The 27102-nt window shown below is 44.3% G+C and overlaps 1 protein-coding gene across 2 annotated transcripts in view; it reads left to right on the top strand.

Annotated features, from left to right (window-relative positions):
- crim1 (cysteine rich transmembrane BMP regulator 1 (chordin-like)) overlaps positions 1-27102 on the top strand; it is a 287358-nt gene that overhangs the window by 223489 nt on the left and 36767 nt on the right. For both annotated transcript variants that reach the window (XM_072264867.1, XM_072264866.1), the window contains exons 8-10: positions 1741-1869; positions 7923-8079; positions 18397-18518. In XM_072264867.1, coding sequence (XP_072120968.1) covers positions 1741-1869; positions 7923-8079; positions 18397-18518 — 408 coding nt within the window. The remainder of the gene's footprint in view (positions 1-1740; positions 1870-7922; positions 8080-18396; positions 18519-27102) is intronic.

The following is a 27102-nucleotide window of genomic DNA, read 5'->3' as shown; positions in this document are numbered from 1 at the left end:
AATTCAATCGACAAATGAATTATGCATAGATAAACGAAGTAAAGTACGTAAATTAAATATTGTAGGGTACGGTACAAATTATCCGGTGACACTTCAAATACAATGCAGCAAGGAGTTCAGAGGCCCAATGGCCTGAGAGAAAAAGCTGCTTCCCATCCCAACCGTTCTTGTCTTTAATCATCGGAGTCTCCTGCCTGATGGTAGGAAGTCAAAGAGGATGCTGGTCGGATGGGTGGGATCCTTGATAATACTAAGGGCCTTGCGTATGCAGCGCTCTTGATAAATGTCCCCGATGGACGGGCGGGAGACCCCCATGATCCTCTCGGCTGTTCTCACAGTCCTCTGTAGGGACTTCTGGTCCGATGCCCTGGTGCTCCCATACCAGATGGAGATGCAGCTTGGTAGGAGCTGTGAATGGTGTTCCTGTAAATGGTGCTTCTTGTTGTCCTGTAGTCTGATAACAGCAGGATTGAAGCAGTCATTGAGCCTGAAGGTACATGGTTACAGGCTTTTGTATCTTCTACCCGATGGGAGGGGAGAGAGGAGAGGATGTCTGAGATGGGTGGGGTCTGTGATTATGATGGCTGCTTTACTGGGGCAGTGAGAAGGGTAGTCAGAGTCAGCGGAGAGGAGGCTGGTTTCTGTAATGTGTAACTCCCTGAATGATACCCAATAGGACCCCAGCACAAACCTTCATGTCTGATTCTCTGATTCAGTCCATACCTCCTTGTATGCCCTGCTACAGAGAAAAACAAGCAGAGAAGATTTCCCGATGCCCTGTGAGGAGTGAGAATGATACTGGATTTAAAACATAAAGTTTATTGGATAGCCTAGTTAAGGAAACACTTTCCGATAAAGGAAACACCTCCTTCCCTCCAGCCTCACAAGTTTGTCTCCTTCACACTTCTGATGTGGGGTCTTCATGCCAACACATTAGCTCAGTTTCTCGTCCCCACCAATGTGGCCTGACTTCCTAAATAGCCAATGGTCAACGGTCAGCTTAATTCACCATATACATTTGCACGTGTTAGGAATTTGCTGTGTTGTGTTGATGCTACATGCAACAAAATCAGCATTCAACAATTATAAGATTAAACTATTCTAAAAAGTAACCGTAGTGATTAAAGTATGGGTATGGAATAAAACATGTTTAAATATATAAATGTCATAATTTCAAACCAGTTTCACTATAGGATGCTTGACTAATGAAATGTCCATTTTGCTGATGTGCAATGATGTGTGCTATTAAAATTTTAAAAGACTTTAACAATGCTGTTCACTTTGGAATGTATCAGTGCAGTGAATCGCCATTGAAATGGAGGGGTTTTAAAGGGAAATTCAATAGCTGTTCTGCCTGAGAAACAGCCCCTCAAGCGGTCGTGTGAAGAATAAGCCTTCCGTCTATTGTCCTAGGTAGGGCTGGTCATGGCAGCACTGCCAGTCAGGGTATTGGCAGACCTCATAACTCATCTAATACAGGGAAAACCTTAACATCCACATGAACTATTGGAACAGACGATGCACCTTAGACAATGTCTCAGACAATAGGATCTGTAATGTTGCATGTTTCTCCCCCTCCATGGATGCTGCCTGACCTGCTGAGTTCCTCCAGCGTTTTGTATGCGTTGCTCTAGATTTCCAGCACCTGCAGAATCCCGTGTGCTTATGCGAGAAGGGAACAGTGTGTGTGAGCTCCTGTAACATCTCTCACACTCCATCTCTCCTCCCTTCCCGCTGCAGAGCCGACATATATTACCATCGGGCCGCCAGTGTGCGAGCAGCTGAGAAACTGTACCCTGACAGAGAGGGACTGCATCTACGGCTTCAAGCTCGACAACGGTGGATGCCGGAAGTGCCAGTGCAAAACGAGTGAGTGCCCTGTATTTATGTACTGACACACTGATCACGCGCGGAGCGAGGACGACAGCCGAGAAATACGACTAAGCGCTTGTATTGAGTCACGTTGGCCGCGGTACACGCTGGGCAACTTGTATTGTGGGCACGACGAAACGGGGCCTTCCACACTTAGTAGGGTCAATCAGTTCACATGCACTCTTGGCACATTCTCACACATGATCCAATACAGTTCAAATGTCATTCTGCACATTACTGAACTGTCTGTGTGTGTGTGAGAGAGAGAGAGAGAGAGAGGGGTGGCCTGCATGAGTATATTTCTCTGTGAATGTATATGCGCTGGGGAGTTGTGTACATATATGCAAATGTAAGCACACACACGTTTCCATTAGCAGGAGAGTCTAGGATCTGAGGGAATGGCCTCAGAATAAAGGGATCTACCTTTAGAACTGAGCAGTGTTTGAACTTGTGGAGTTCGTTGCCATGGAAGCCAAGCTGATTGGGCCTAATTCTGTTCCTATATCTTACATGTTAATGATTTGATTGTGCATGTGTCTATGTATATGTGCACGCATACATGGTTACTGGCGGAGCGTGTGCAGTGTGCCACAGATTGAAGTCAGTCTTTGTCGCCAACTGAACCTAACAGGAATTGCACAGGCGCTCTGTGTAAGATGCTAAATATTTGTGAAGTAAATTATGCACACGTTTGGTCATGGCAGCCAAACAAGTGGAAAATATATAATTTATTCCAGTTCTCTGCCACCTAGTTCATTCATGAGGCCTTTGTTGTGAGCTATCAGACCGGGTGAAGAGCTTTCTTTGTAGACAGAGTAAGTGAACTGAAAAAGCTGTTATTGTGACGCTTCAGCATTGTGGTCCCGTGCCAGGGAAAAGCCTCTGTTTGTTCATTTCTCTGATGTTGCTCCACATATTCTCATTGAGAGCAACTGTGAAGCCAAATGATATCTCACTTCATAGCGCACAGTGTGCAATGCCTTGAAGCTTTAAAGGCAAAAGGGAGTGGTTGTGTTCCCCCTTTAGTGTGCTTATTCACGTTGAACGAGATACTGGAGAGCTGAGCTCAAGCACAACACGAACAGATAACATTCCCAGATGTACCCTATCAATCTGTACCGTGGCTTCTGATACTGCCAGACCTCTCGGGATCTTTTGTGGTAGGAGAGAGAAACTGCATTTAAATAGAGCCTTTTACAGGCTCAGGGCGTTTCAAAATGCCTTACAATCAACTTCTTTTACCCACACTTTATGATGCTGTTTACATTATAAATACATGCCGGTATTTATTTATTTATGCACATTTTATTCCAAATCGATCTTTTAACCTCTAATTTTATCAGTCTTTTTATTTTCATATTGTTCTTTATTCTTTATAATTGTTGAATTTTTTTTTGTGTGAAGTGCCCTGAGCAACACACCATGGCAGATTCCTAACACGTGTTGTATAATGTTAACCCTTGATCCTTCAGTGCACAATTTCTGTTGTCCCATTGAGTCTCTGCTTGTCTCTCTTGATTGGATGTTCTGAAGGGTTACATTCAAGCAAAGAAATAACAGTGTAAGGTAACACCTCAAGTCAGTTCACCCATCCTTGATGGGGCAACAAAACCTGTAAGAAAACTTGGTTTCTATAGAAAATAATACACATTGGCTTCTTAAATGACTCTGGGTTTTTTGTCCAGTGACTGACAATCCCCCAATTTAATCCTAGCCTAATCACAAAACAATTTACAATGACCAATTATTGGACTGTGGGAGGAAACCAGAGCACCCATGCGATCACAGGGAAAACGTACAAACTCCTTACCAGGCAGTGGCGGGAATTGAACCTGGGTCACCCGTACTGTAAAGCATTGTGCTAACCACTACGTTACAGTGCTGCCCACATTGTATGGCAGATGGTCGTAGAACATCACAGATAATCTTGTGTCAGACAGCAGACAAACCAGGCTGGAACGCCGCAACTGGAAGTGACAGAGAAACCCTCGTCCCTGCCTGTGAATGTTGGGTAGAAATACATTTGACTTCAGTTTCTGGCAGTCAAGTAGCTTATTGCTGTTACAGTGTGTCTGTCACTGTGTGGAGATAGGGAAGGGCCGTTCATTTCCCCACAAAGGACCCCAGCAGTTTGATGCACTGCAACAGATCACCATTCCTTCAACAACACCTTCTGGACTTATGACCTCAACTACAGGCACGTAGCATTAATGCCAGCAGCAGATCCCCCTTCAACATGTTGACCAGCAGGGAGCATTTATTTCCCAGTAATACACTAAAGTTCAAAGTAAATTTATTATCAACGTACAGATATGTCACCATATACAACCCTGAGATTCATTTTCTTATGGGCATTATTCAGTAAATCCAATAACCATTATAGAATAAATGAAACACCACACCAACAGGACAGAAAACCAGTGTGCAAAAGACAATAAATTGTACAAATGCAAAAAGAAAGGGAAAAAAATAATAAGAAATTAATAAGCAATAAATATCAATAAGATGAAGTGAAGAGCCTTGAAAGTGAGTCCTTAGGTCTTGGAAACACTTCATCAATGGGCATAGGCAAGACATAGGAACAAAATTAGATCATTCAGCCCATCGAGTCTGCTTTGCCATTTGGTCATGGTTGATTGATATTCCCTCTCAACCCCATTCTCTTGCCTTCTGTCCGTAACCTTTAACGCCCAATACTAATCAAGAACTTATCGGTGTCCTCTTTAAATATACCCAACGACTTAATCTCCACAGCCATCTGCGGCAAAGGGATGTTCTTTAGAACGGTGCCCTTTTGTCCTAGACTCCCCCACTATAGGAAATATTCTCTCCATGTCCGCTCTATCTAAACCTTTCAGTATCAGGGAGGCTTCAATGAGATCCTTCCTCAATCTTCTAAACTGTAGAGGGTACAGGCCCAGACTCATTAGGCTCCTAATTTGTTAACCCTGTCAGTCCCAGGATCATTCTTATGAGCCTTCTCTAGGCCGCCTGCCGTGCCGGCACATCCTTTCTTACACATCAGGCCCAAAACTGCTTATGAGACGTCCAATGTGGTCTGACCAACGCTGTATAAATCCTCATCATTACATCATTGCTTTTATATTCTAGTCCTCTCAAAACAAATGCTAACATTGCATTCGCCTTCCTTACTACCATCTCAACCTACAAGTTAACCTTTAGGGAAACCTGCAGTAAGACTACCAAACCCTTTCCACCTCTGACATTGGTGGTTAATCGTCCCTCCCCGATGAACTCAGGAAAGACCCTGGCCAGGAGCAGTTCAAGAAGATTAGGCCAGCTTAGATCATCTATGAATGGCTGGGCAGGCTTGTAGGGCCTGGTGGACTACTTCCTGTCCCATGTATTGTGTTCTTGAAGGGCAGTTACAGATGGCCAATAAATACTGAGCTTGCTGGGATACCCACATCCATCCATGAATAGATTTTAAGAAGAGAGGGAGAGATGAGTGAAAATTACATGGAGGAAACTCTCACTTAAATTTGTTAGAACCACCTCTATTAACACATCTAGGGAGTAGCTCTCAAAAGCTTTGAAGCCTCAACTGACTTTGAACAGAAAACCCTACAAAAGATAGTGGATTCATTCCACTACATGACAGGCAAAGCCCGCCCAACCATTGAGCACATTTTACATCAAACGCTGTCATAGGAAAGCAGCATCCATCATCAGAGATCCCCACCACCCAGGCCGTGCTCTCTTCTCGCTACTGCCACCAGGTAGAAGATACAAGAGCTTCAGGACTCATACCACCAGGTTCAAGAACGGTAACTACCCTTCAACCATCAGGCTCTTGAACAAAAGGGGATAACTACACTCGCTTGCCTATCCATTGAGATGTTCCCGCAATCAATTATCTCACTTTAAGGATTTGTTATCTTGTTATTTCGTGTTCTCATTATTTATTGTTATTTATTTATATTTGCATTTGTACAGTTTGTTGTCTTCTGCACTCTAGTTGATCTTTCATTGATCCTGTTATAGTTACTATTCTATAGATTTGCTGATATGCCCACAGAAAAATTAATCTCGGGGTTGTATGTGGTGACATATATGTACTCTTGATAGTAAAAATTACTTTGGACTTTGAAGGTTATTAAATAACCCCTGAGGAACTAATTTATTGCCACTATCTTTTCCAAAGGAAGATGGGCCTTTGGTGAATATCTTCTCTGAACTTTGGTGAGGTTTCTTTTCTCTTGTTTAGTGCTGTCTGTTCGAACAGCACACAATGAGTGCTCAGCATTTGTCAGACTGTCTCTAACACAGAGCCAGAATGTTTTGATCAAAGACCAATAAAAATTCCATTCACCACATTTAATGGAATTCCTACAATACATTTTATTAATTAGCCTGCTGGAAGAATGTTTTAAGAGCTGATTCGTTATAAAACACTAAAGCAGAGGCCACCCTGAAGCAATCAAATGTGGGTGATTTTTACTTTAAATTTTTAGCTTATTTAATGTATTTGAACTTTTAAATCCATCTGTGTTTTAAAGGGACCATTTATGTCTAAATTGTAGCTGGCAGAGGTGAGGAAACCAGACCTTACAGCCTCAGAAAGGTTCAGAGGGTTAAGAAATAAATCAGGACATCACCCTTAAGTGGTAGGATTATGCTGAAAGGAAAGGTCTTTTTTTTCCAAACTTCTTGGCTAGATGTCCCTGTGGGAATGAGGTGCTGATGGCAAGCTATTTCTTTGAGCCTGTGCCATACTGAGTCATTATATCCATTAAGATTATTATATATCCATATACTCCAGGATTTTAGTTGAGAACGAGCGGTTGGTTTTCCAAAGGTCAAGGGGAATGTTCTTCTCTCAGCCCACATCAGCAAATACAATTATCTAGGCATATGTTGGCTGCTACTTGTGGGAATTTTCTAAATCAAATTAGCTGTGAGCTTTTCCTAATAAAGAGAAAATTTGCTGGAAATACTCAGCACACCCATTCCTGGGAGTGGAAACAGTTCCACATTTCAGCATGATCCGAAACCCATTCTCTCTCCTTACATTCTCATCTAATCTGCCACATATTTCACACATTAATTAATCTCCCTTCAGCTTTCCAATATCTGTAGTTTTCTTTTTGCTCCTGGCACTAATTGTGTCACTGAATTACAACTGGTTCTTCAAATCCTGGTGGCATACGAATGGCTGGGAGGAGGAGGAGGAGGAGGGACCACCAAACCAAGATGTAGAAGATCCCTGAATATGTGAACGGCAGTTTTGGATTTCAGTGAAACATTTTGTGTTTCAGATCTGATAAAAGGTCATTGAGCTGCCATGTTAACTCTTCTCTTCCTCTACACATTCCGCCCGGCTTGTGGAACTGTTCCAGCCCTCTTAGCTTTTACAGAAGCTCAGTAATTATACTAAAGGGCAGAGTGCGTTCCTTCAAGGTACACACAAAATGCTGGAGAAACTCAGCAGGCCAGGCAGCATCTATAGAAAGGAATAAACGGTCGACGTGTTGGGCAGAGGCCGTTTATCAGAACCTGATAATTCAAAACATCAATTTTCCATAGGGAAATCCCCCAGCATTTTTTGTGCATTACTCTAGATGGTAGCATAGTGGTTAGTACAAAGCTATTACAGCTTGGGGCGTCAGAGTTCAAAGTTCAATTCCAGCGCCATCTGTAAGGAATCTTTGTATCCTGTGGAAGGCAGAGGTATTCCCTGGGTGCTCTGCTTTCTTCCCACAGTCCAAAAATGTGCCAGCTGAGTTAACTGGTCATTGTAAATTGTCCCATGATTAGGTTAGAGTTAATCAGAGTTGTCGAGGGTTGCTGGGGTTGCGGGATTAAAAGTCCTACTCTGCTGTATCGTTAAGTAAATAAAAGAAATAAATCTGCAGAATCTCTTGTTTTCCTTCAAGGCAACAGTAACTGTTGGCTGTGAATGGCTTTGAATTCAGTAACTGCTGGCTGTGAATTCTTAAATATTTGTAGAACAGATGCAATCCTTTCCTTCCTTTCAATGGCATCTGTTCGTTGACCCTGAGTTTAATCTTGTTTTATCTTAATTGCAGGAGAGGAGCTTTGTACAGGCCTGATCTCGGGCTGCGGCTTGGATTGTCCCTTTGGCCTGCAGACCGACGTACACGGCTGTGAGATCTGCCAGTGCCGGGCGCGGCCGAAAAGATGCAAACCTGTCGTGTGCGACAAGTACTGCCCGTTTGGATACATGTACGTCCTTCTTCCTAATGTCAAGTTGATTGTCATGTGCACAAGAACAGTGAGGTACAGGTATAATGAAAAAAAACACAAACTACAGCCTCACAGATACATAGATTCAGACAACACACAGAACATAAATAGGGGTGACCTCACTGAAACCTATCAGATGGTGAAAGGCCTTGATAGAGTGGATGTGGACAATAGACAATAGACAATAGGTGCAGGAGTAGGCCATTCGGCCCTTCGAGCCAGCACCGCCATTCACTGTGATCATGGCTGATCATCCACAATCAGTATCCAGTTCCTGCCTTATTCCCATAACCTTTGATTCCGCTATCTTTAAGAGCTCTATCCATCTCTTTCTTGAAAGCATCCAGAGACTTGGCCTCCACAGCCTTCTGGGGCAAAGCATTCCATATATCCACCACTCTCTGGGTGAAAAAGTTTTTCCTCAACTCCGTAAGTGGAGAGGATGCTTCCTGTGGTGGGTGAGTCACAGCCTCAGAATAGAGGGGGACATCCTTTTACAATGGAGATGAAGAGGATCATTAGCCAGAGAGTGGCGAATCTGTGGAATTTGTTGCCATGAGCAGCTGTGGACGCCAAGTCATTGGGTATATTTAAGGCAGAGATTGATAGATTCTTGACTGGTGAGGGCATGAAGGGATACAGGAATTAAGGCAGGAGATTGGGGCTGAGGGGGAAAGTAAATCAGCCGTGATGAAATGGCGGAGAAGACTCGATGGGCCAAATGGCCTAATTCTGCTCCTGTCTTATGGTCTAATGGTCTTATGAATTATACATCAACGATACAGGGCAGTGAAGAAATAAAAGAGTGTGCAACATAGGGAATTAGTGCAAATAAAACACAATCAGACAAAGCCTATTGTAGAGCAAGAGGAAGTCCGTAGTGTTGTGTTGCTTAGGTAAGTCAATTCAAGAACCCAATGTCAGAATGAGAACCAGGTTTAATATCGGTGGAATATGTTGCAAAATTTGTTGTTTTGTGCCAGCCGTACAGAATAACGATGAGGCCTCCATCGGCCAGGGTCAACCATGGATGTTTTGTCCTGGCTGTCTAGGTACACAAGCCAGGGCAGTACAATATTGTTGCCCCTGTAGCAAGCTCCCCCTCTCCACGCATCTGATGACCCGAAAGGAACGGCAGAAGCCAATACTGTTTTGGCACCAACAGCATCGCAGGAGTTGCCAGTCAACATCGAACTCAACATAGGACTGTCTTGGGGACCCCAGCTCTGGATTTTTCCCTCGGGGTATACTCCTGATCCCTTCCCCATGAATGGATAGAGCTGTAAGGCAGCGGAGATTTGAGGTCAGGGTTTTCCTTCTAGGTGAGCTGGCAACCATGGCTGATGAGCCCCGTCTGCCCAAAGCGACTGGTTTTAAGGCAGCGGTATCCTGCCTTTGCCCCTTGTCCTGCCAGTAGAAATGGTTCCGCTGCACTTAGCAGCTGAGCCACAGGTGAAGGCCAGGAGCTGGACTTGATTGTCAGAGGCTATTTGAGACGCACGCCATTGGGAGCATTTAAGAGGTAGTGCGAGCTTGACCCCATTACCACTCCCGACTATTACAACCTTAAAGAACCTACATCCTGCAGAATAATAATATTGTACAATTAAAATTGTACAAGGCATTGGTAAGGCCAATAATTTGGAGTATTGTGTACAGTTTTGGTCACCGAATTATAGGAAAGATGTCAACAAAATAGAGAGAGTACAGAGAAGATTTACTAGAATGTTACCTGGGATTCAGCACCTAGGTTACAAAGAAAGGTTGAACAAGCTGGGTCTTTATTCTTTGGAGCGTAGAAGGTTGAGGGGGGACTTGATAGAGGTATTTAAAATTATGAGGGGGATAGATAGAGTTGACGTGGATAGGCTTTTTCCATTGAGAGTGGGGAGATTTAAACAAGAGGACATGAGTTGAGAGTTTGGGGGCAAAAGTTTAGGGGTAACATGAGGGGGAACTCCTTTACTCAGAGAGTGGTAGCTGTGTGGAACGAGCTTCCAGCAGAAGTGGTTGAGGCAGGTTCGATGTTGTCATTTAAAGTTAAATTGGATAGCTATATGGACAGGAAAGGAATGGAGGGTTACGGACTGAGTGCAGGTCGGTGGGACTAGGTGAGAGTAAGAGTTCGGCATGGACTAGAAGGGCTGAGATGGCCTGTTTCCGTGCTGTAATTGTTATATGGTTATATATGTTAATAAAAATAGAAGTTTTTTTCTCTCTTTTTGCATTACTCATTTAGTTTTCTTTTTATAAACACCTCTTATTGTTTTGCTTTCTATTTTATACATAATAAAAACTATAAATTACAATAAGAAGTGCGTATAAAAAGAAAATCTAATGAAATAAGTAGTGCAAAAAGAGAGAGAAGAAATACTAAGGTAGAGTCGTCGGGTTTGTTTTCCATTCTGATGGCGGAGGGGAAGAAGCTGAGGATGTGAGCCTGTTTATCCCTGTACCGACGCACTGTTACAAGAGGACTAGCAGTGCGACAGGGCGGATAAATCTGGCAGTGCTGTTTCAGCTACCAGCTTCTTAATTTCCTCTCCAACATGGACGTACGACCCTAATTTCTAAAGTGTCATGTATTAAGACCTGCGCTCACGTGATTTGGTTTTGAATGCGTGAGTCTTTTGCCATCTCTTAAAATTATTTCCATGACTTTATGCACATAGCAGACAGATTAACTGCCCCTCGAGCCGGCTGTGTAATAAAGGTGGCAGATAATTTACACAGTGTTAGCTTAGTACAAAGACACTTGGGTGTTCTTGTACACCAATCACTGAAGGCAAGCAAGTAGATATAGTTAAGAAGATAAATGGCCTACTGGGCTTCATAGCAAAAGGATTTAAGTACAGGCACAAGTATGTTTTCCTGTAACATTGCAGGTAGTTGGTGAGTCCACACTTGGAGAGCTGTGTGCAGGTTTACTTAAGGATGGATATATTTGCCACAGGGAAGTGCAGCAGAGATCCTGTTGGGAGAGTCTAGGACCAGAAGACACAGCCACAGAATAGAGGGGTGTCCTTTTAGAACGGAGGTGAGGAGGAATTTCTTTAGCCAGAGAGAGGTGAACCTGTGGAATTAGTTCACGCAAGCGGTTGTGGAGGCCAAGTCATTGGGTATATTTAAGACGGAGCTTGATAGATTCTTGAGTAGTCAGGACGTGAAGAGATATGGGGAGAAGGAAGTCGATTGGTGCTGGGGGGGAAATGAATCAGCCATGATGAAATGGCGGAGCAGACTCGATGGGCCAAATGGCCTAATTCTGCTCATATATCTTAAGGTCTTAAGGTCTAGATTCAGCAGACTGTTGCCTGGGTTGGCAGTGTTGTCCAATGAGAAATAATTTGGAAGTTCAGAAGAATGAGAGGGAATCTAATTGAAGCTTACAACATTCTGACAGGAACGAACAGACTGGTTGACGGGAGGATGCTTCTCCCGGCCGAGACGTCTTGAGTAAGGGATCACAGTCGCAGGGCAAGAGATTTAGGACTGAGAAAAGCAAAGATTTCTCCATGTAGAGATGGTTTCCTTTTGGAGATTTCCACCACAGAGGGCCAAAGGAGTACAGTCACTGAATTTGTTTCAAAAGAAATAGATACGTTACTGAATAAAGAAATCAACAAGGGGTGTAGTGGGGAGAGCAACAATATTGTATGTAGACAGAGAATTATCCATGATTATGAGGCACGGTTTAAAGGGCTGAGTGGCCTATTCCTCCCCCTAGCTTCACAGCATAGAAGCAAACATTAGGAATGGGAAGCAACACACACAAATTGCTGGAGGAACTCAGCCGGCCAGGCAACATCTATGGAAGAAAGTACAGTCGACATTTCGGGCCGAGACCCTTTGGCAGGACTCAATGAGTGGGAAGTGATAGATTTGTTGGGAAGTAGCCAGTACTGACTGGGTTAGACCCAACATCTGAAATTCATATTTTTACAGATAGATCCAGTTCAGAGCACTTCCCCACAAACCACAGTATAATTATTCATTTTAAAGATAAGATGAAAGCGTTTACGTTAACCCGTCGCATTGGAGGATATGGGGAATAGGTCACAGAGCGATTGTGATCCCACTAAATAATAGAACAGGCTCAAGGGCTGAATAGTTCCTTCCTCACATATCGCCGCAGGCTCAGCTTGTGCAAGTCCAAATCATTTGCATCTGAGGGACACTTTTTACAAAATGCTGCCAAATCAGAAGGAAGCAGAAAGGAGAAGAAACATGCAGTCCAAGGTGCCCAACCCAATAAATCCAATTTGCCAGCGTTTGGACCATAATTAAAATGCTGATTATGCTGATTACGTAAATACATTCTTCAAAAGCTGCCATTTCCTTCTCCTGGCTGCCAAACTATATATTTCCTAAAGGTTTATTTAGAGTCATACAACACAGAAGTAGGCCCTTTGGCCCATCTGGTCTGTGCCAAACCATTTAAACTGCCTACTTCCATTGACCTGCACCCAGTCCATAGGCCTCCCTATCCTGTATTTAAGTGTCAATTTCATTGTCTTAGCAGAGGGCAAGTAGGTATAGAGTTTCAAAAACCCTATTTCCTTGTAATCTTCAATGGAATAAACATTTCACTTGTACTTCTCTATGACACAGAAGGAGGCCGTTCTGTACCAACGTTCCCATCCCCTTTGTTTTTCTTGATAACACCGTTTTCTCTCACATGCCAATCAGCTGCATTCTGAAACTCGGACGCGAGAGGAAACAGGAGCAGTCAGTGGGAGCTCATGCAGTTACAAGCCTTTCTGCTTATCTAGACTGTGCTGACCTGGTCTTCTGCGTAGTACCATCTACATGCACCTGGACCATTGCCCTCCATACCTCTCCCATCCACGTACCTATCCAAACTTCTCTTAAATGTTACAATTGAACCCGTATCCATCACTTGCTCTGGCACATTTCACACTCACACCACCCTCTGAGTGAAGAAGTTTCCCCTCAGATACTCCTTAAGTATTTCTCATCTCATTTCTAAACCCATCACCTCGAGTTGTAGTCTCACCCAAACTGAGGGAAAAAAGCCCATCCATACCCTCATAATTTTGTATACTTCAATAAGATCCCCACTCACTCTCCTGCAGAGAGTTAAGATTAAAGTCCTAATCTATTCAAACCTTTCCCTATAACTCAAATCTTCAAGTAGCAGCAACATTGTGTAAATTTTCCCTGCACTTTTTCAAGCTTATTGATGACTTTCCTGCAGGTAGGTGACCAGAGCTGCACACTATACTTCCCAATGTCTTGTACAACTTCAATATACTCTGTGTCCCCTCCCCTGGGGCCCCTCCTCCTTCCCTTTCTCCTGTGGTTCACTCTTCTCTCCTATCAGATGCCTTCTACTTCAGTCCTTTACTTTTCCCACCACCCGGCTTCACCCGTCACCTTCTATCTAGTCCTCCCGCCCAACCTTCCCACCTTTTTTATTCTGGCATCTTCCCCTTTCCTTTCCGCTCCTGAAGGAATGTCTCGGCCCAAAACGTTGACTGTTTATTCATTTCCATGGATGCTGCCTGACCTGCTGAGTTCTTCCAGTATTTTGTGCATATTGCTCTGGATTTCCAGCATCTGCAGTATCTCTGTTGTGTTTATGATGCTGTATGCAATGCTCTGATTTATAAAGGCCGATGTGCCATTTACAACCCTATCTACCCTTGATGCCACTTTCAAGGAATTAGGGATGTATATTCCCAGGTCCATTTGTTCTACTGCACTTTTCAGTGTAAGTCCTACCCTGGTTTGTCCTCCCAGATGCTGCTGGCTTGAAACAGGCACCTGGTTATGTGTTATCTGTTACTGCCCGAAGTAGCCCTGTGTGTAATGTGATGCGGTGCCACAGATACCAAGCACGGTGCAAGAGTTGAAACCTATGCCTGGGTCCAGAGAAATCAGCAGTACAGTTACTCACTGAAGCATCACACAACCACTTCTTTATTTTCAATGAAGCAAAGGCAAACAGAGGGTTTTAGCAGATGTCGTGGCTATCAATGTTCAGATCGTGAGTCGTGCCTAAGCAGGGTAATTATTTAATAATAAAAGATAGAATCTAAATGTGATTGTGAATGCCTGTAATTTACAGAGAAGCCAAGATTGACAGATACACACACATAACAGGCTGAGACGGACATGGTCCTGTTACCCAGCCCTTTGAAAAGAGAAATATGCACAACAATGCAGTTTATTCAGGAATGGCATCTTGGCAAGCTCTTCAGCTGTCGATGCCACTGCTTAGAAGACAGTCCTGCCCTAACCCCAGTCTCAACATGCACACATTTATTTTGCCTGAGTTTACTTGGCTACAATCAGGGCTGAGGGGGAGGATTGGATTAACACACATGCAAACAGGCACACACACACATGATATACACGTGCACACACACACGCACATGATATATGCACGTACACGCACATGCTCATACACTGACACAGACATATTTACTCACTTTAGAACCAAGATGAAGAGGAATTTCTTTAGCCAGAGGGTAGTGAATCTGTAGAATTCAGGCCGCAGGTGAATGTGGAGGTGTGTTTAAAGGAGATGTCAATAGGTTCTTGATTCATAAGGGGCATCAAAGGCGACAGGAAAGAGGCAAGAGAGGGATAACGAATCAGCCATGACTGAGTGGCAGAGCAGACTCCACTTCTATTGCTTCTATGTCTTATGGCCTTCCACGCACGTGCACACGCACGCACACATGCACACGCACGCACACATGCACACGCACATGTGCACGCACACGCGCGCACACACGCGCGTGCACACGCACACACACACACTTGCACACACACACACGCACACACACACACACGCACGCACGCACGCACGCACGCACAGCCGCAGGTGAATGCACCCAGTCTTTTTTTCTCAGGGAAAGGGAATCGTAATCTGGGGGAGGGGACATCGTTTTCAGGTGAGAGAGAAAAATTTTGAAAATGAATCAAGGGGAAATGTATTCACAGATGGGGTGGTGCATATATGGAAATGAGCTGCCAGAGGCAGGCATAATATCAATATTTAAAAGACACATGAATATGTACATGAATAGAAAAAGATTTAGAAGGAAGTACAAACATGAGCAAGTGAGACTAGCGTAGGTGAGCACTTTGGTTAGTATGAACGAGTTGGGCCAAAGGATCTGTCTCCTGGATATAGTCAGAGTCATATTTTATTGATCCCGGGGGAAATTGGTTTTCGTTACAGTTGCACCATAAATAATTAAATAGTAATAAAACCATAAATAGTTAAATAGTATTATGTAAATTATGCCAGGAAATAAGTCCAGGACGAGCCTATTGGCTCAGGGTGTCTGACCCTCCAAGGGAGGAGTTGTAAAGTTTGATGGCCACAGGCAGGAATGACTTCCTATGACGCTCTGTGTTGCATCTCAGTGGGATGAGTCTCTGGCTGAATGTACTCCTGTGCCCAACCAGTACATTATGTAGTGGATGGGAGACATTGTCCAAGATGGCATGCAACTTGGACAGCATCCTCTTTTCAGACACCACCGTCAGGGAGTCCAGTTCCATCCCCACAACATCACTGGCCTTACGAATAAGTTTGTTGATTCTGTTAGTGTCTGCTACCCTCAGCCTGCTGCCCCAGCACACAACAGCAAACATGATCGCACTGGCCACCACAGACTCATAGAACATCCTCAGCATCGTCCGGCAGATGTTAAAGGACCTCAGTCTCCTCAGGAAATAGAGACGGCTCTGACCCTTCTTGTAGACAGCCTCAGTGTTCTTTGACCAGTCCAGTTTATTGTCAATTCGTATCCCCAGGTATTTGTAATCCTCCACCATGTCCACACTGACCCCTTGGATGGAAACAGGGGTCGCCGGTACCTTAGCTCTCCTCAGGTCTACCACCAGCTCCTTAGTCTTTTTCACATTAAGCTGCAGATAATTCTGCTCACACCATGTGACAAAGTTTCCTACCATAGCCCTGTACTTAGCCTCATCTCCCTTGCTGATGCATCCAACTATGGTAGAGTCATCAGAAAACTTCTGAAGATGACAAGACTCTGTGCAGTAGTTGAAGTCTTGAGGTGTAAATGGTGAAGAGAAAGGGAGACAAGACAGTCTTTATATTACACTCCACAATTCTAAGAGTCACCGAAGTATCATTCTTTTATAAATTTCTGCTGAAGTTATTCCAGCTCTTCCACACTGATAGTTGCAATAATTCCTATGAAATCCAATTCTCTATATCTTGTTTAATTTTCATTAAAGGGTAGTGGGGATGGAGATACGTCTGTACCAAAGGAGGTGTAAGGCACTCCTTCCCTCGGCTAGCCTGCAGGTCACCCTTGGGCAAGGTGTAGTTCCTGCCTAGCCCTTCCCCCTCCCGATCAGGGTCACGTGAAGCCACGGGAGCAGTCGGTGGATGGTCGTATGAGCAGCCGGTGCATATCACAGCTCCTAGTTATGCGACCACTGATGCCAGACAGACAATTCCTGAACAGTATTGATAGTGGCTGGGGCCACCTGTCTTGTGAAGACACTGACCAGAAGGCAGCATGGCAAGCCACTTCTGTAGAAAAAATCGCCAAGGAATATCATGTTCGTAGACCACGATTGCCCACATTATATGACACAGCGTATAATGAATGAATGAATCTTCATTAATAATTAAGAAAACTGGAACAAATCAATTACTTCATATTCAATTTACCAAAATCAAGAATTTGTTTCCTTCTCTAGAGTCATAGAAAAGTATAGAACAGAAACAGGCCCTTTGGCCCATCTAGTCCATGCCGAATCATTTAAACTGCCTACTCCCATTTGACCTGCACCGGAACCATAGTCCTCCATACCCCTACATCCATGTACCTATCCAAACTTCTCTTAAATGTTGAAATTAAAAAAAATCTAAATTATGTATTATTTTAGCTACTTCCCTGTTAAAGTTCCCTGCATTGCTTACGGAGGCAGCACGGTAGTGTAGCGGTTAGCAGGTCACCTTACATCACCAGTAATCACTGATTGAGGTTCAATTCCCGCCACTGCCTGTAAGGAGATCGTACATTATTCCCGTGACCATGTGGGTTTCCCCCCCACACTCCAAAGACGTGCGGTTAGGGTTAATGAGCTGTGTTGGTGCCGAAAGCATGTCGACACTTGTGGGCCGCCCACCACAATCCTCCCTGAACTGATTTGATGCAAACGATACACTTCACTGCATGTTTCGATGTTCCGATGTACATGTGTCAAATAAGCCTGATCTTAAAACTACAGTATCTTTTCGATCTCAAGCACTCTGCAACTAAATGATTCAGCGAAACCACTTTGAATGTTTGTCAAGAGAAATATTTGAAGCTGGGAGCAAGGCTTTAATAGAGCAGATGATGTGGGAAGGTAGCCAGAGGGTCATTGACTTGAAGGCGTGGATCTAAGACAATTGCTGGAGGAAGCTCAATGTATTTCTTAAGCTCGGTTTGACCAAACCGGTTCAGACATCATTCGGGATAGTATCGGGATTGGTTTTTTTATTGGCACGTGTACCAAGATACAGTGGAAAGGTTGCCTTGCATGCTGTTCGTACAGTTCATACACAGTGCAATAAACTAGGGAAGGTTTATACGGATCAGAGTGCATTGATTTGGAATCAAGTAAAACAATAACAATGCGGAGTAAAGTGTAAAAGCTATTGAAAGAGTGCACTGCAGGTAAGCAATAAAGTGCAGTACGATAATGGCGTAGATTTTGAGGCCAAGAGCCCATTTTTATTGTGAAAGAGGTCTGTTCGAGAGTCTGATAACAATGGGATAGAAGCTGTCCTTGGGCCTGGTGGTACGTACTTTCAGAACCTTTGTATCTTCCGCCCGACGGGAGAGCAGAGAAGAGAGAACATCCTGAGAGGGTGGGGTCTTTGATTTTGCTTGTTGTTTTACTGAGGCAGCGAGAAGTATTGACTGGGCCCATAGAGGGGAGGCGTGTTCCTGTAGTGGACAATACATGCTGGTTTAGCAGTGGCACCCATAACCAGGAATACAAAAGAAAACCACAGCACGTGAGATTATTGGCCATAAATTCCTTTGTTACCCCAACCTTCCACCTTTGCATTGGTAGAATTAAAGTTACAGCATGTTGTAATGCAAAGTCATAATGGAGCAATATCAACTTAGTGGATTGTATCTGAGTTTCTAACCAAGGGATTTGAAATTTTCAGAGCAAGTTGCCAGACTGCAATTCCTTTCTGGTGTAATAGATCCATCAAGTTGTACAGGTTAGATATCCTAGTTTGCAAATTAAGTTCTCCAATAACTTTTCTTTTCAAAACAGGAAAAACAAACATGGCTGTGATATCTGTCGCTGCAAGAGGTGCCCTGAGCGTCCATGTGACAAGTATTGTCCAATGGGCTTTGAGCAGGACATATATGGCTGCCTTATCTGCAAGTGCAGAGGTAAGGGGAACTAATTGCTTTTACCTGGTGTTTTGGGCTGTTGTCACACTGGTCTTAAGGAAGGAGATGATAATTGTCATGGGAATCCCAGTTCTCCGAGGCCTAAGGAAAAATTGTAGTGTCTGGTATTAATTAAGATAGTCATCTTTCTGGAAGGGCTTTGATCGTACCCATCTCCCTCAAGGGAAGCAGAGGATGTAAGCTAATCATTCACACAGCAAAGGTACCTTTTACAAATTGTAGACTGCCTTTCAGGAGGACAGGTAAGTGAAACGAGTGAGAATTCCTCCGAGAGGTTGCTTGCTGACAGTAATTTTTTATTTTGTATTAGTAGATTGATTGCGTGACTAACAAGCCTTTGCTGCTGAATCCTAGCTCACCAGCTGATGTGCCAGAGGGCAGAGAGGTAATACTCCCACAGACTCTGGCAGGTGTAGCTCGCTCAACAACTTTCTACTGCCCGTCCTTGTTTTCAGATCCTTCCCTGAGCACACACCTCCCTCTATCAGTAACACCTTGCGGCCTTTTGAGATTACTGTGTCTCTGCCTCTATCTGCTTGAACAGCCCTGCTTTTTAATTGCTTCGGCATTCAGGGCCAAGTTGGGGCATGAAGCTTCAGAGTTATCCCCTGAAGCTCCCTGTTTCCCCATCTCATTCTCTTCCTTTAAGGCAGGGGTTCTTCACCTGGGGTCTGCGGACCCCTGGGGGAACTGTGGATAGTGCCAGGGAGTCCGTGAACTTGGAGGGACAGCAATTTACATCCTTATTTTCACTAACCTTGAACTGAAATTTAGCATTTCCTTCAATAATGAATGTAGGCAACAAACCACAGTAGTATTAACAACTTTATGTTCTTGTGCAACAGCCTTCACACAGATATATATTTAAACAATAAAATTTTATTTTAACTTGCCTGTATTTTAAATGTCTAGTCTTGTTATTTATTGCATTAGTAAAGAAGCAGATACAGTATATTACTGTATCACAATATTTTATATTTTGATAACTGTATATCAATGTAATTGGTTTCTTTGTAATCTTATGCATTTTATTTCATATATTTAAATACGTTATTCTGAGAAAGGGTCCATAGGCTTCACCAGACAGTCAAAAGGGTCCATAACATAAAACAAAGGTTAAGAACCTCTGCTTTAAGACATTCTTTAAAACCTTCTTCCTGGACAACAAAATTGGGAGCATGGAATAAGCCTTTTGGGCCTGTTCTCCCATTTCCTACCATTATTGCCAAATTTCTGTCTCAATACTATATTACTGCTCTGTCCCTGTACCACTTAATGCCTTTTGTGTCCAGAGAGCTGGGGCTCTTACGCTCAAATGTATCTTAAAGTGACTTAGTGTCAAAATTTTGCCTGATTTTCTCTTGGTTTGCTTTACAAATGTGATCAGCATGGTGATGTGTTGGTCGGCATGGTGATGTGGTGGTCAGCACAACCACTTTACAGCAATTGCCAAATGGTGTTCGATTCCCGTCACTGTAAGGAGTTTGTACATTCTCTCTGTGACTGTGCAGATTTCCTCCTGGTGCTCTGGTTTCCTCCCACTGTCCAAATATGTACCATTACCTCACCCCCTCCCTCCAGTCTACAACCAAACATATCTTTACCTTCCCCCTCCCTCCAGTCTACTACCAGATACATCTTTACCTCCCCCCCACTCTACCGCCAAACATATCTTTATCTCACCCCTCCAATTAATCACCAAATATATCTTTACCTCCTCCTCTACTCTTCCTCCAGACATATCTTTACCTTTTCCCTCCCTCCACTATACCACCAAACATATCTTTGACTCTCCCCTCCTCTGCTCCGCCACCAAACATATATTTACCTCAGAACCTGTCCCACGCCCCACTTTCCACGGGGAACACTCCCTCCATGTTTCCCTTGTCCATTCATCCCTCCCCACTGATCTCCCTCCCGGCTCTTAGCCCTGCAAGTGGCCAAGGTGTTACACCTTCAGCTGCCAATCTGCTCTGGTGTCTATTGTGTCCAATGCTCTGCACTGCTGAGACCTGTCATAAATTGGGGGACCACTTCGCCGAGCACTTCTGCTCCATCCGCCAAAAGCAGAACTTCTAATTCCCATTCCATTCCTGTTCCGACATATCGGTCCATGGCCTCCTCTTGAGCCACACTGAGCCCACCTTGTATTCCATCTGAGTAGTTTCCAACCTGATGGAAGGAATATCGATTTCTCCTTCCATTAAGATTTCTTTCCCTCCCACCTCCCCTCTTCTTCTATTCCCCACTATAGCATCTTACCTCTTCTCAGCTGCCTATCACCTTCTCCCCCACCCCCCAGGTTCCTTCCTCCTTCCCTTTCTCCCATGGCCCACTCTCCTCTCCTATCAGATTCCTTCCCCTCCAGCCCTTTAGGCTTCACCTATCACTTTCGAGCTCAGTGGTTGGGAACCCCAGTATCTAGCCAGTTCTTCTCCCCCTCCCGCTCACCACTTTATTCTGGCATCTTTCCTCTTCCTTTCCAATCCCAAAGAAGGATCTTGGCCTGAAGCATTGACTGTTTATTCATTTCCATAGATTATGCCTGGTCTGCTGAGTTCCAACAGTGTTTTGTGTGAGCTGCATTTCGCTGTATGTTTTGATGTACATGCGATAAATAAAGCTAATCTCAGATCTTTAAATTCAAGAAGCCTGTTATTAATAGAACTGTGGTGACTCAGGGCAGTGAGAAGAGCCAAAGTGCTTGATGTTGGCTCGGACACTGGGGAACAGCAGCAAAGGGCAGTTTTTCATCTCAATTGTGTTGTGTCAGTTTTGTTTTCCACAAAATGTTTTCCAAACTTATGAAACAAACAACTTGCAAGCATGTGGTCATGAGCCCTTGCAAGGCTACTCTGCTGGATGGTATTCGACTGTTAATGGGACCTTTTCTATTTAACCGTGGTGCATTAGCTGGGAGCCTTCCTGACCGCAGAATAAGAGTGCACGATGACTCCTGCTTGATGTGCACCCTGTCTGCTGTTGAGGCTTTCTCTTCAGTACACCTCCCAAGGCAGGATTAAGTTCAAAGTAATTTTCTAATCTAAGTATATGTGCGTCACCATGTGCAAACCCTGAGATTCATTTTCTTGCGGGCATACTTGATAAATCTGCAGAGTGTGGGGTGGCACAGTGGCGTACTGGCTGGCACGACACTCTACAGTTCGGGTAACCTGGGTTCGTTTTCTGGCACTGTCTGTGAGGGGTTTGTACGTGACCGCATGGGTTTCCTGTGGGTGCTCCAATTTCCTCTCACAGCCCAAAGACGTACCAGTTGGTAGGTTAATTTGTCATTGTAGATTGTCCCGTGATTAGGCTAGGGTTAAATCGGGGGATTGCTGGGCAGTACGGCTCGAAGGGCCAAAGGGCCTTTTACACGCTGTATCTCAATCAAATAATTAATAAATAAATAAAAACCGTGATAGAGTCAATGAAAGACCGCCCAGCTAGGGTGTTCATCCGGAGTGCACGGGTACCAAAGCAAATGTGCTTAAATTCCCCTCCACCTGAAGGGAATATTTAATAGTTCCACCTTTTGATGGGCTTTATCGAAGGCAAACTGATTTTGACTGGTAGAGAGCACAGATTTGAGATTGGCATTGGGGGACATGAGGAGGTTTTTCTTCCTGGCACATTGTTGTGATCTGGAAACCGTTAAGGATGCTGGTGGAAGTAGACTCTTGGGCAAGGGAACCGTGTAACCTCTATGTAGCTGTCGGGGGGTGGGGGATGTGAAAGGTAGTGGCTGTGAGTGAGGAGAAAGAGGATTCTGGGAAAATAGAGCATGGCTTTGTACAACAAGGCTCAACCCTTTCCAATGGCCAGGCTTTGCGGGTTTTCCATTTTAATTTTCCAGGGTAGTGTAGCAGATAGTTTAACATTTAAACAGCACCAGCTATAAGATCAAGGTTCAATTCCTGCCACTCTCTGGAAATTTTTAATTTTTTTAGCAATACAGCTTGAGGTAGGCCCTTCTGGCACTTCAAGTCACACCAACCCAGCAACCCCTGACGAACCTGATTAACCCAAACCTAATCACAATGGCCAATTAACCTACCCAGTGTGTATTTGGACTGTGGGAGGAAACCAGGGCACTGGGGGAAACCCCGCACATTCCACAGTGAGGATGTACAGAATGGTGCCGGAATTGAACTCTGAACTCCGGAATGCCCTGGGCTGTCGTAGGTCACACAAACCACTTTGCTACCGTGTACATCCCCGTGACCAGATGGGTTTCCTCTGAGAGCTCCAGTTTCCTCCCACGCTCCAAGGAAGTATGAGGTGGGGTTAGTAAGTTGTGGCCATACTTTGTTGGTGCCAGTGGTGCTTTCACGCTGTCCCAAGCACACCTTAGACACTGCTGGAGATGGACGTAAAACAATGCATTTCACTCTATGTTTCCATCCATATGACAAATAAAGCTAATCTTTAATCCTTAACGGATAATATTTCAGAAAGAAAGCCTTTGGCCTCTAATTAACCTCAAGGTACATGGGGAGCAATTGGTCTTTAATTAATCTCAGGGTGTGGCTGAAGAAAATTTGGCCCCTAATTGATTAAAGGATGATCTTTGTCCCAGCAATGAGACTTTATTGGGTTAAAATGACAACGTACTTATTCAGCTGAAGACTGAGACAAACCCAACACTCGTAACAGGGTCTCAAGCACAAGAAAGCCTGCAGATGCTGGAAACCCAGAGTAACGTGCACAAGGTGCTGGAGGAACACAGCAGGTCAGCCAGAATCCATGGAAATGAATAAACGGTTGATGTTTCAGTCCTGAAGAAGGGATTGGGCCCGAAACGCCGACTGTTAATTCTTTTCCATGGATGCTGCCAGACCTGCTGAGTTCTTCCGGCGTTTATACATGCTACTTATATAGGATGTTTCCAATCTTCTTTATGTCGTTGGCCACTACCATTAACTGTGGGCCCCAGGTTAGAAAATCCTGGACTAGAGAGACAGAGAGGGGTGGATGGGAGGGTATAACTTAAAAGGTAAAGATCTGTGCTGGAGTGAGGGGCAGCAGGGATGAGTTGAGTAAAGGGTGACTAGTGCATGGTAAAGTAACAGCTAATGACCTCTGTCCCCTGATGGAGTCTGAAGCAAGTCTGTGGAGGATGAAACCAAAAGCGGGCCGAAGGACTGGAGGACTTCGAGTGCTGGTGGGTTTTCGGTCATTGTGAAAGAGTCAGTCTCTTGAGGGGAGGCAGGAGTGGGGAAACAGAAAGATCATGGAAGAAAGAAAACATTCACAATGTATCCCTATGCATGACCCAATTCCAATGTCTCCAAGGAGCCTGTCAGCACACCACTGTTAATCACATTACTTCGAATCACTTGTATCTCTACTGCAAGTCAGTAATTATTTAGGTCATGCGATCAGGGACTCTTTACAAACAACTGAATATTTAAATAAGATATTTTGGAATTTGTGCACACAATGTCCTAAATTGTGCTTCTAGAAGTGACCTCCTATAGTTCCACTACCTTCTGAGGAGGGTGAACTTCTAGCTGTCAATCATTATCTAGGTGTTATTAACGAGGTAGTGTTGGGCTGGATGCTCATACTGATCAAATAGTGTGTCAGTGTTAACGACTGGAGCTCTCACACCAGGGCAGAGTTAACTAGGACTGTCCATTCTGCCCTTTATCCCCGTCCCTCCTTCTGAATCATCTCCATTTCATAGAACGTAGAATGTCACAGCACCGTACAGGCCCACAATATTGTGCCAACCCTTTAACCTACTTTGATCAATCTGGCCCTTAACCCCACCTCCACATAGTCCTCCATTGTTCTTTCATCCACATGTCTATCTCTTAAATGTCCCTAATGATTTTGCCTCTGCCACCACCGTGGCGACGCGTTCCATGCAACTACAATTCTGTATGTAAAAACTCTGCCTCTGACCTCCCTCTTTTATTTTCATACAAGCACCTTAAAGTTAAGCCATGTATTAGCCCTGTCCTAATCCCACATCCCTGCATCTCCCTTCTACCCTTTGGCCTCAATGTTGTGAATATACATAGGAACCAAACATTTACATTGATGTATCTAATTTCCAGTAATTTCCCTCCCCACCCCTTCCCTGTTCTTCCGCTCCCCACTCTGGCCCCCTTCTTATCTCTGCTTATATCACCTGCCTATCACATTCCCCTGGTGTTTCTCCCATGGTCTACTCTCCTGTCCTATCAGATTCCTCCTTCTTCAGCCCTTTAGCTTTTCCACCTATCACCTTCCAGCTTCTCACTTTATCCCCCTCATCCCCATCCTCTTATTCTGGCATCTTTCTTCTTTCCTTTCCCGTCTTGATGAAGTCGACCCTTCATCAGGTTAGGAAGCAGGCCCAAAATGCCGACTGTTTATTCACCTCCATAGATGCTGCCTGGCCTGCTGAGCTTCTCCAGCATTTTGTGTGTGTTGCTCTAGATTTCCAACATCTGCAGAATCTCTTGTGTTTATCTATTGTACAGCCTTCTGCGTGAAGACATCTCTCTTCAGTCATTAAAGTTGGCCTTTAATACTGACCCTATGGCCCTCCCCTGCAGGGAACCTAAAAGGAAGTTAGATTATATTGGGAATGTGTTTTCAGAAATATTGTTGCAGGATTCAGCTTAAGTGTCATTGATTCTCCCACGGATTATCTTTTTCTCTCACAAGCAGATGAGTCTGGGTGTATGTAAGTTGAGTAACGACACTTTTCCTGCCCCATGCCAGATCTGTGAAGTCCTGAGTGACAGTGTAATGCCCCTCACACACAGTTGAAACAGAAAGGGACAGTGAGGAAATGTGTTTAGCAGCCAGGTGTCTGAATGCATCAATTCAACAGGACAAACACAGGCTTTTTAGACAGAACTATTTAGCCAAGCAATTGATTTCACCAACTAACATGTCACCGCAGTCAATAGGAAGATTGCCTGTGGATTCCCAGCAATCCTTCACCTCCACTGTAGAAATTCCTCCCAGCAAGGACTGACATTGGGTCAATATGCATGAAGAGTACTGCTAGTGGGATGGAGTGGTATTGAAAGCATGGAGCCATTCTACAGAATATCGAACCGCAAAATCCAGTGAACTTAGTCAGGAGTGAAGGGAACTTGAAGGTTGCAAGCAGGACCCAGTCATTTGAAGAGTGGGCAGCTGACCATTGAGGTCACATGTTGAAAGGAGGCACAAGAGATTCTGTAGTTGATGAAAATCCGGTGCAATGCACACAAAATACATTTTGTCCGTGTAGCATATTTTGAAAGGAGAATCCACTTTATGAAGGTTTTTGATTGACTTCTTGTTGGGGAAGACGAAGCGAAGCATCCAAACATGCCTGTGTCTCTTTGAGTGGAACATTAGGAGTTTCGAGCACATCTGCAGCATGAGATGGACACTCCAGGTGTCACCATACCCAGTGTATGCCTTCAGATGGATTTGAACAGTCCATTGCAGCAAAATGATGGAGGAACACAGCAGATCAGGCAGCATCTATGGATAAGTCTAATCGGTTGACTTTTCAGGCTGAGACCCTTCTTCAGGACTGACTGACAAAAAACAGATTATCCAGTCTTTAGCACAGGGGCTCACAACTTTTTTTATACCATGGACCAATATCACTAAACAAGGTGTCTGCGGACCCCAGCTTGTGAATCTGTGGTTTAAAATATTGCTCTTTATGGAGCTTTTCAGAACAGTCTGTGCTTCAAGAGCTCTTAACTTGCTGTGAAATGCAGGCATGTGAACATAAACAACCAGATCAGGAGTTGGCCATGTGTACCTGCCCTGTCGATGGCCATGGTAATTCTTCCCAACACCATTTTCCTGCACTAACCCCAAATCTCATGACCCCCTTAAAAGCAGAGCACACTCACCATCCCTAGCAACACACGCACACACACGCAAATGCTGGAGAAACTCAGCAGGTCAGGCAGCATCTTTTGAGGGAAATAGTCGACATTTCGGGCCGAGGCCCTTCATCGGGACCTGGTTAAGTAACCATCTAGAAATCACATGAGTTTCGTGCTAAAGACAGTAGTTTCTTGGTCCCGACTGGTAAATACAGCATTTTGTTTTAACATTGGAATGTAAATTTCTCAGGTGCCGAGGTTGGATTTGGACTCAGTGATGTCAGGCACTACAGAAGCTATCTTATTATAATGTGAGAAAGATGCAGTGATAGAGATATTGTGTAGGTAGAGGGATTCGTTTTGAGGTTCTTTAAAATTCACTCCTCAGCTGTTCAGTGCAACATTATGGGCCCAAGGCCTGTTCCTGTGCTGTACTGTCTTTGTTCTGGGTTCTAATGTTGAACCTGGAACGGTGTAACACACTGAATAGGAGCAGGTTGAATGGCCTGTGTAGAGCTGTTTCCAGAATGCTGGAGGAACTCAGCAGGTCAGGCAGCATCTGTGTAGGGGAATAAACGGGCAACACTTCGGGCTGAGACCCTTCATCGGCGCTCCAGCATGCTGTCGAGACCTATGGCATTTGATGCCCCTCTATAGATGCTGAGTTCCTCCAGCATTCAAAGTTCTCGTTAGAATATTTGCGACTACCGCAAAGATCTACACCTGCG

This window comes from Mobula birostris, chromosome 8 (assembly GCF_030028105.1).
Source record: "Mobula birostris isolate sMobBir1 chromosome 8, sMobBir1.hap1, whole genome shotgun sequence".
Classification (NCBI taxonomy): domain Eukaryota; kingdom Metazoa; phylum Chordata; class Chondrichthyes; order Myliobatiformes; family Myliobatidae; genus Mobula; species Mobula birostris.
The sequence above is the reverse complement of the archived record's forward strand: the minus strand, read 5'-3'. Positions and strand labels throughout refer to the sequence as shown.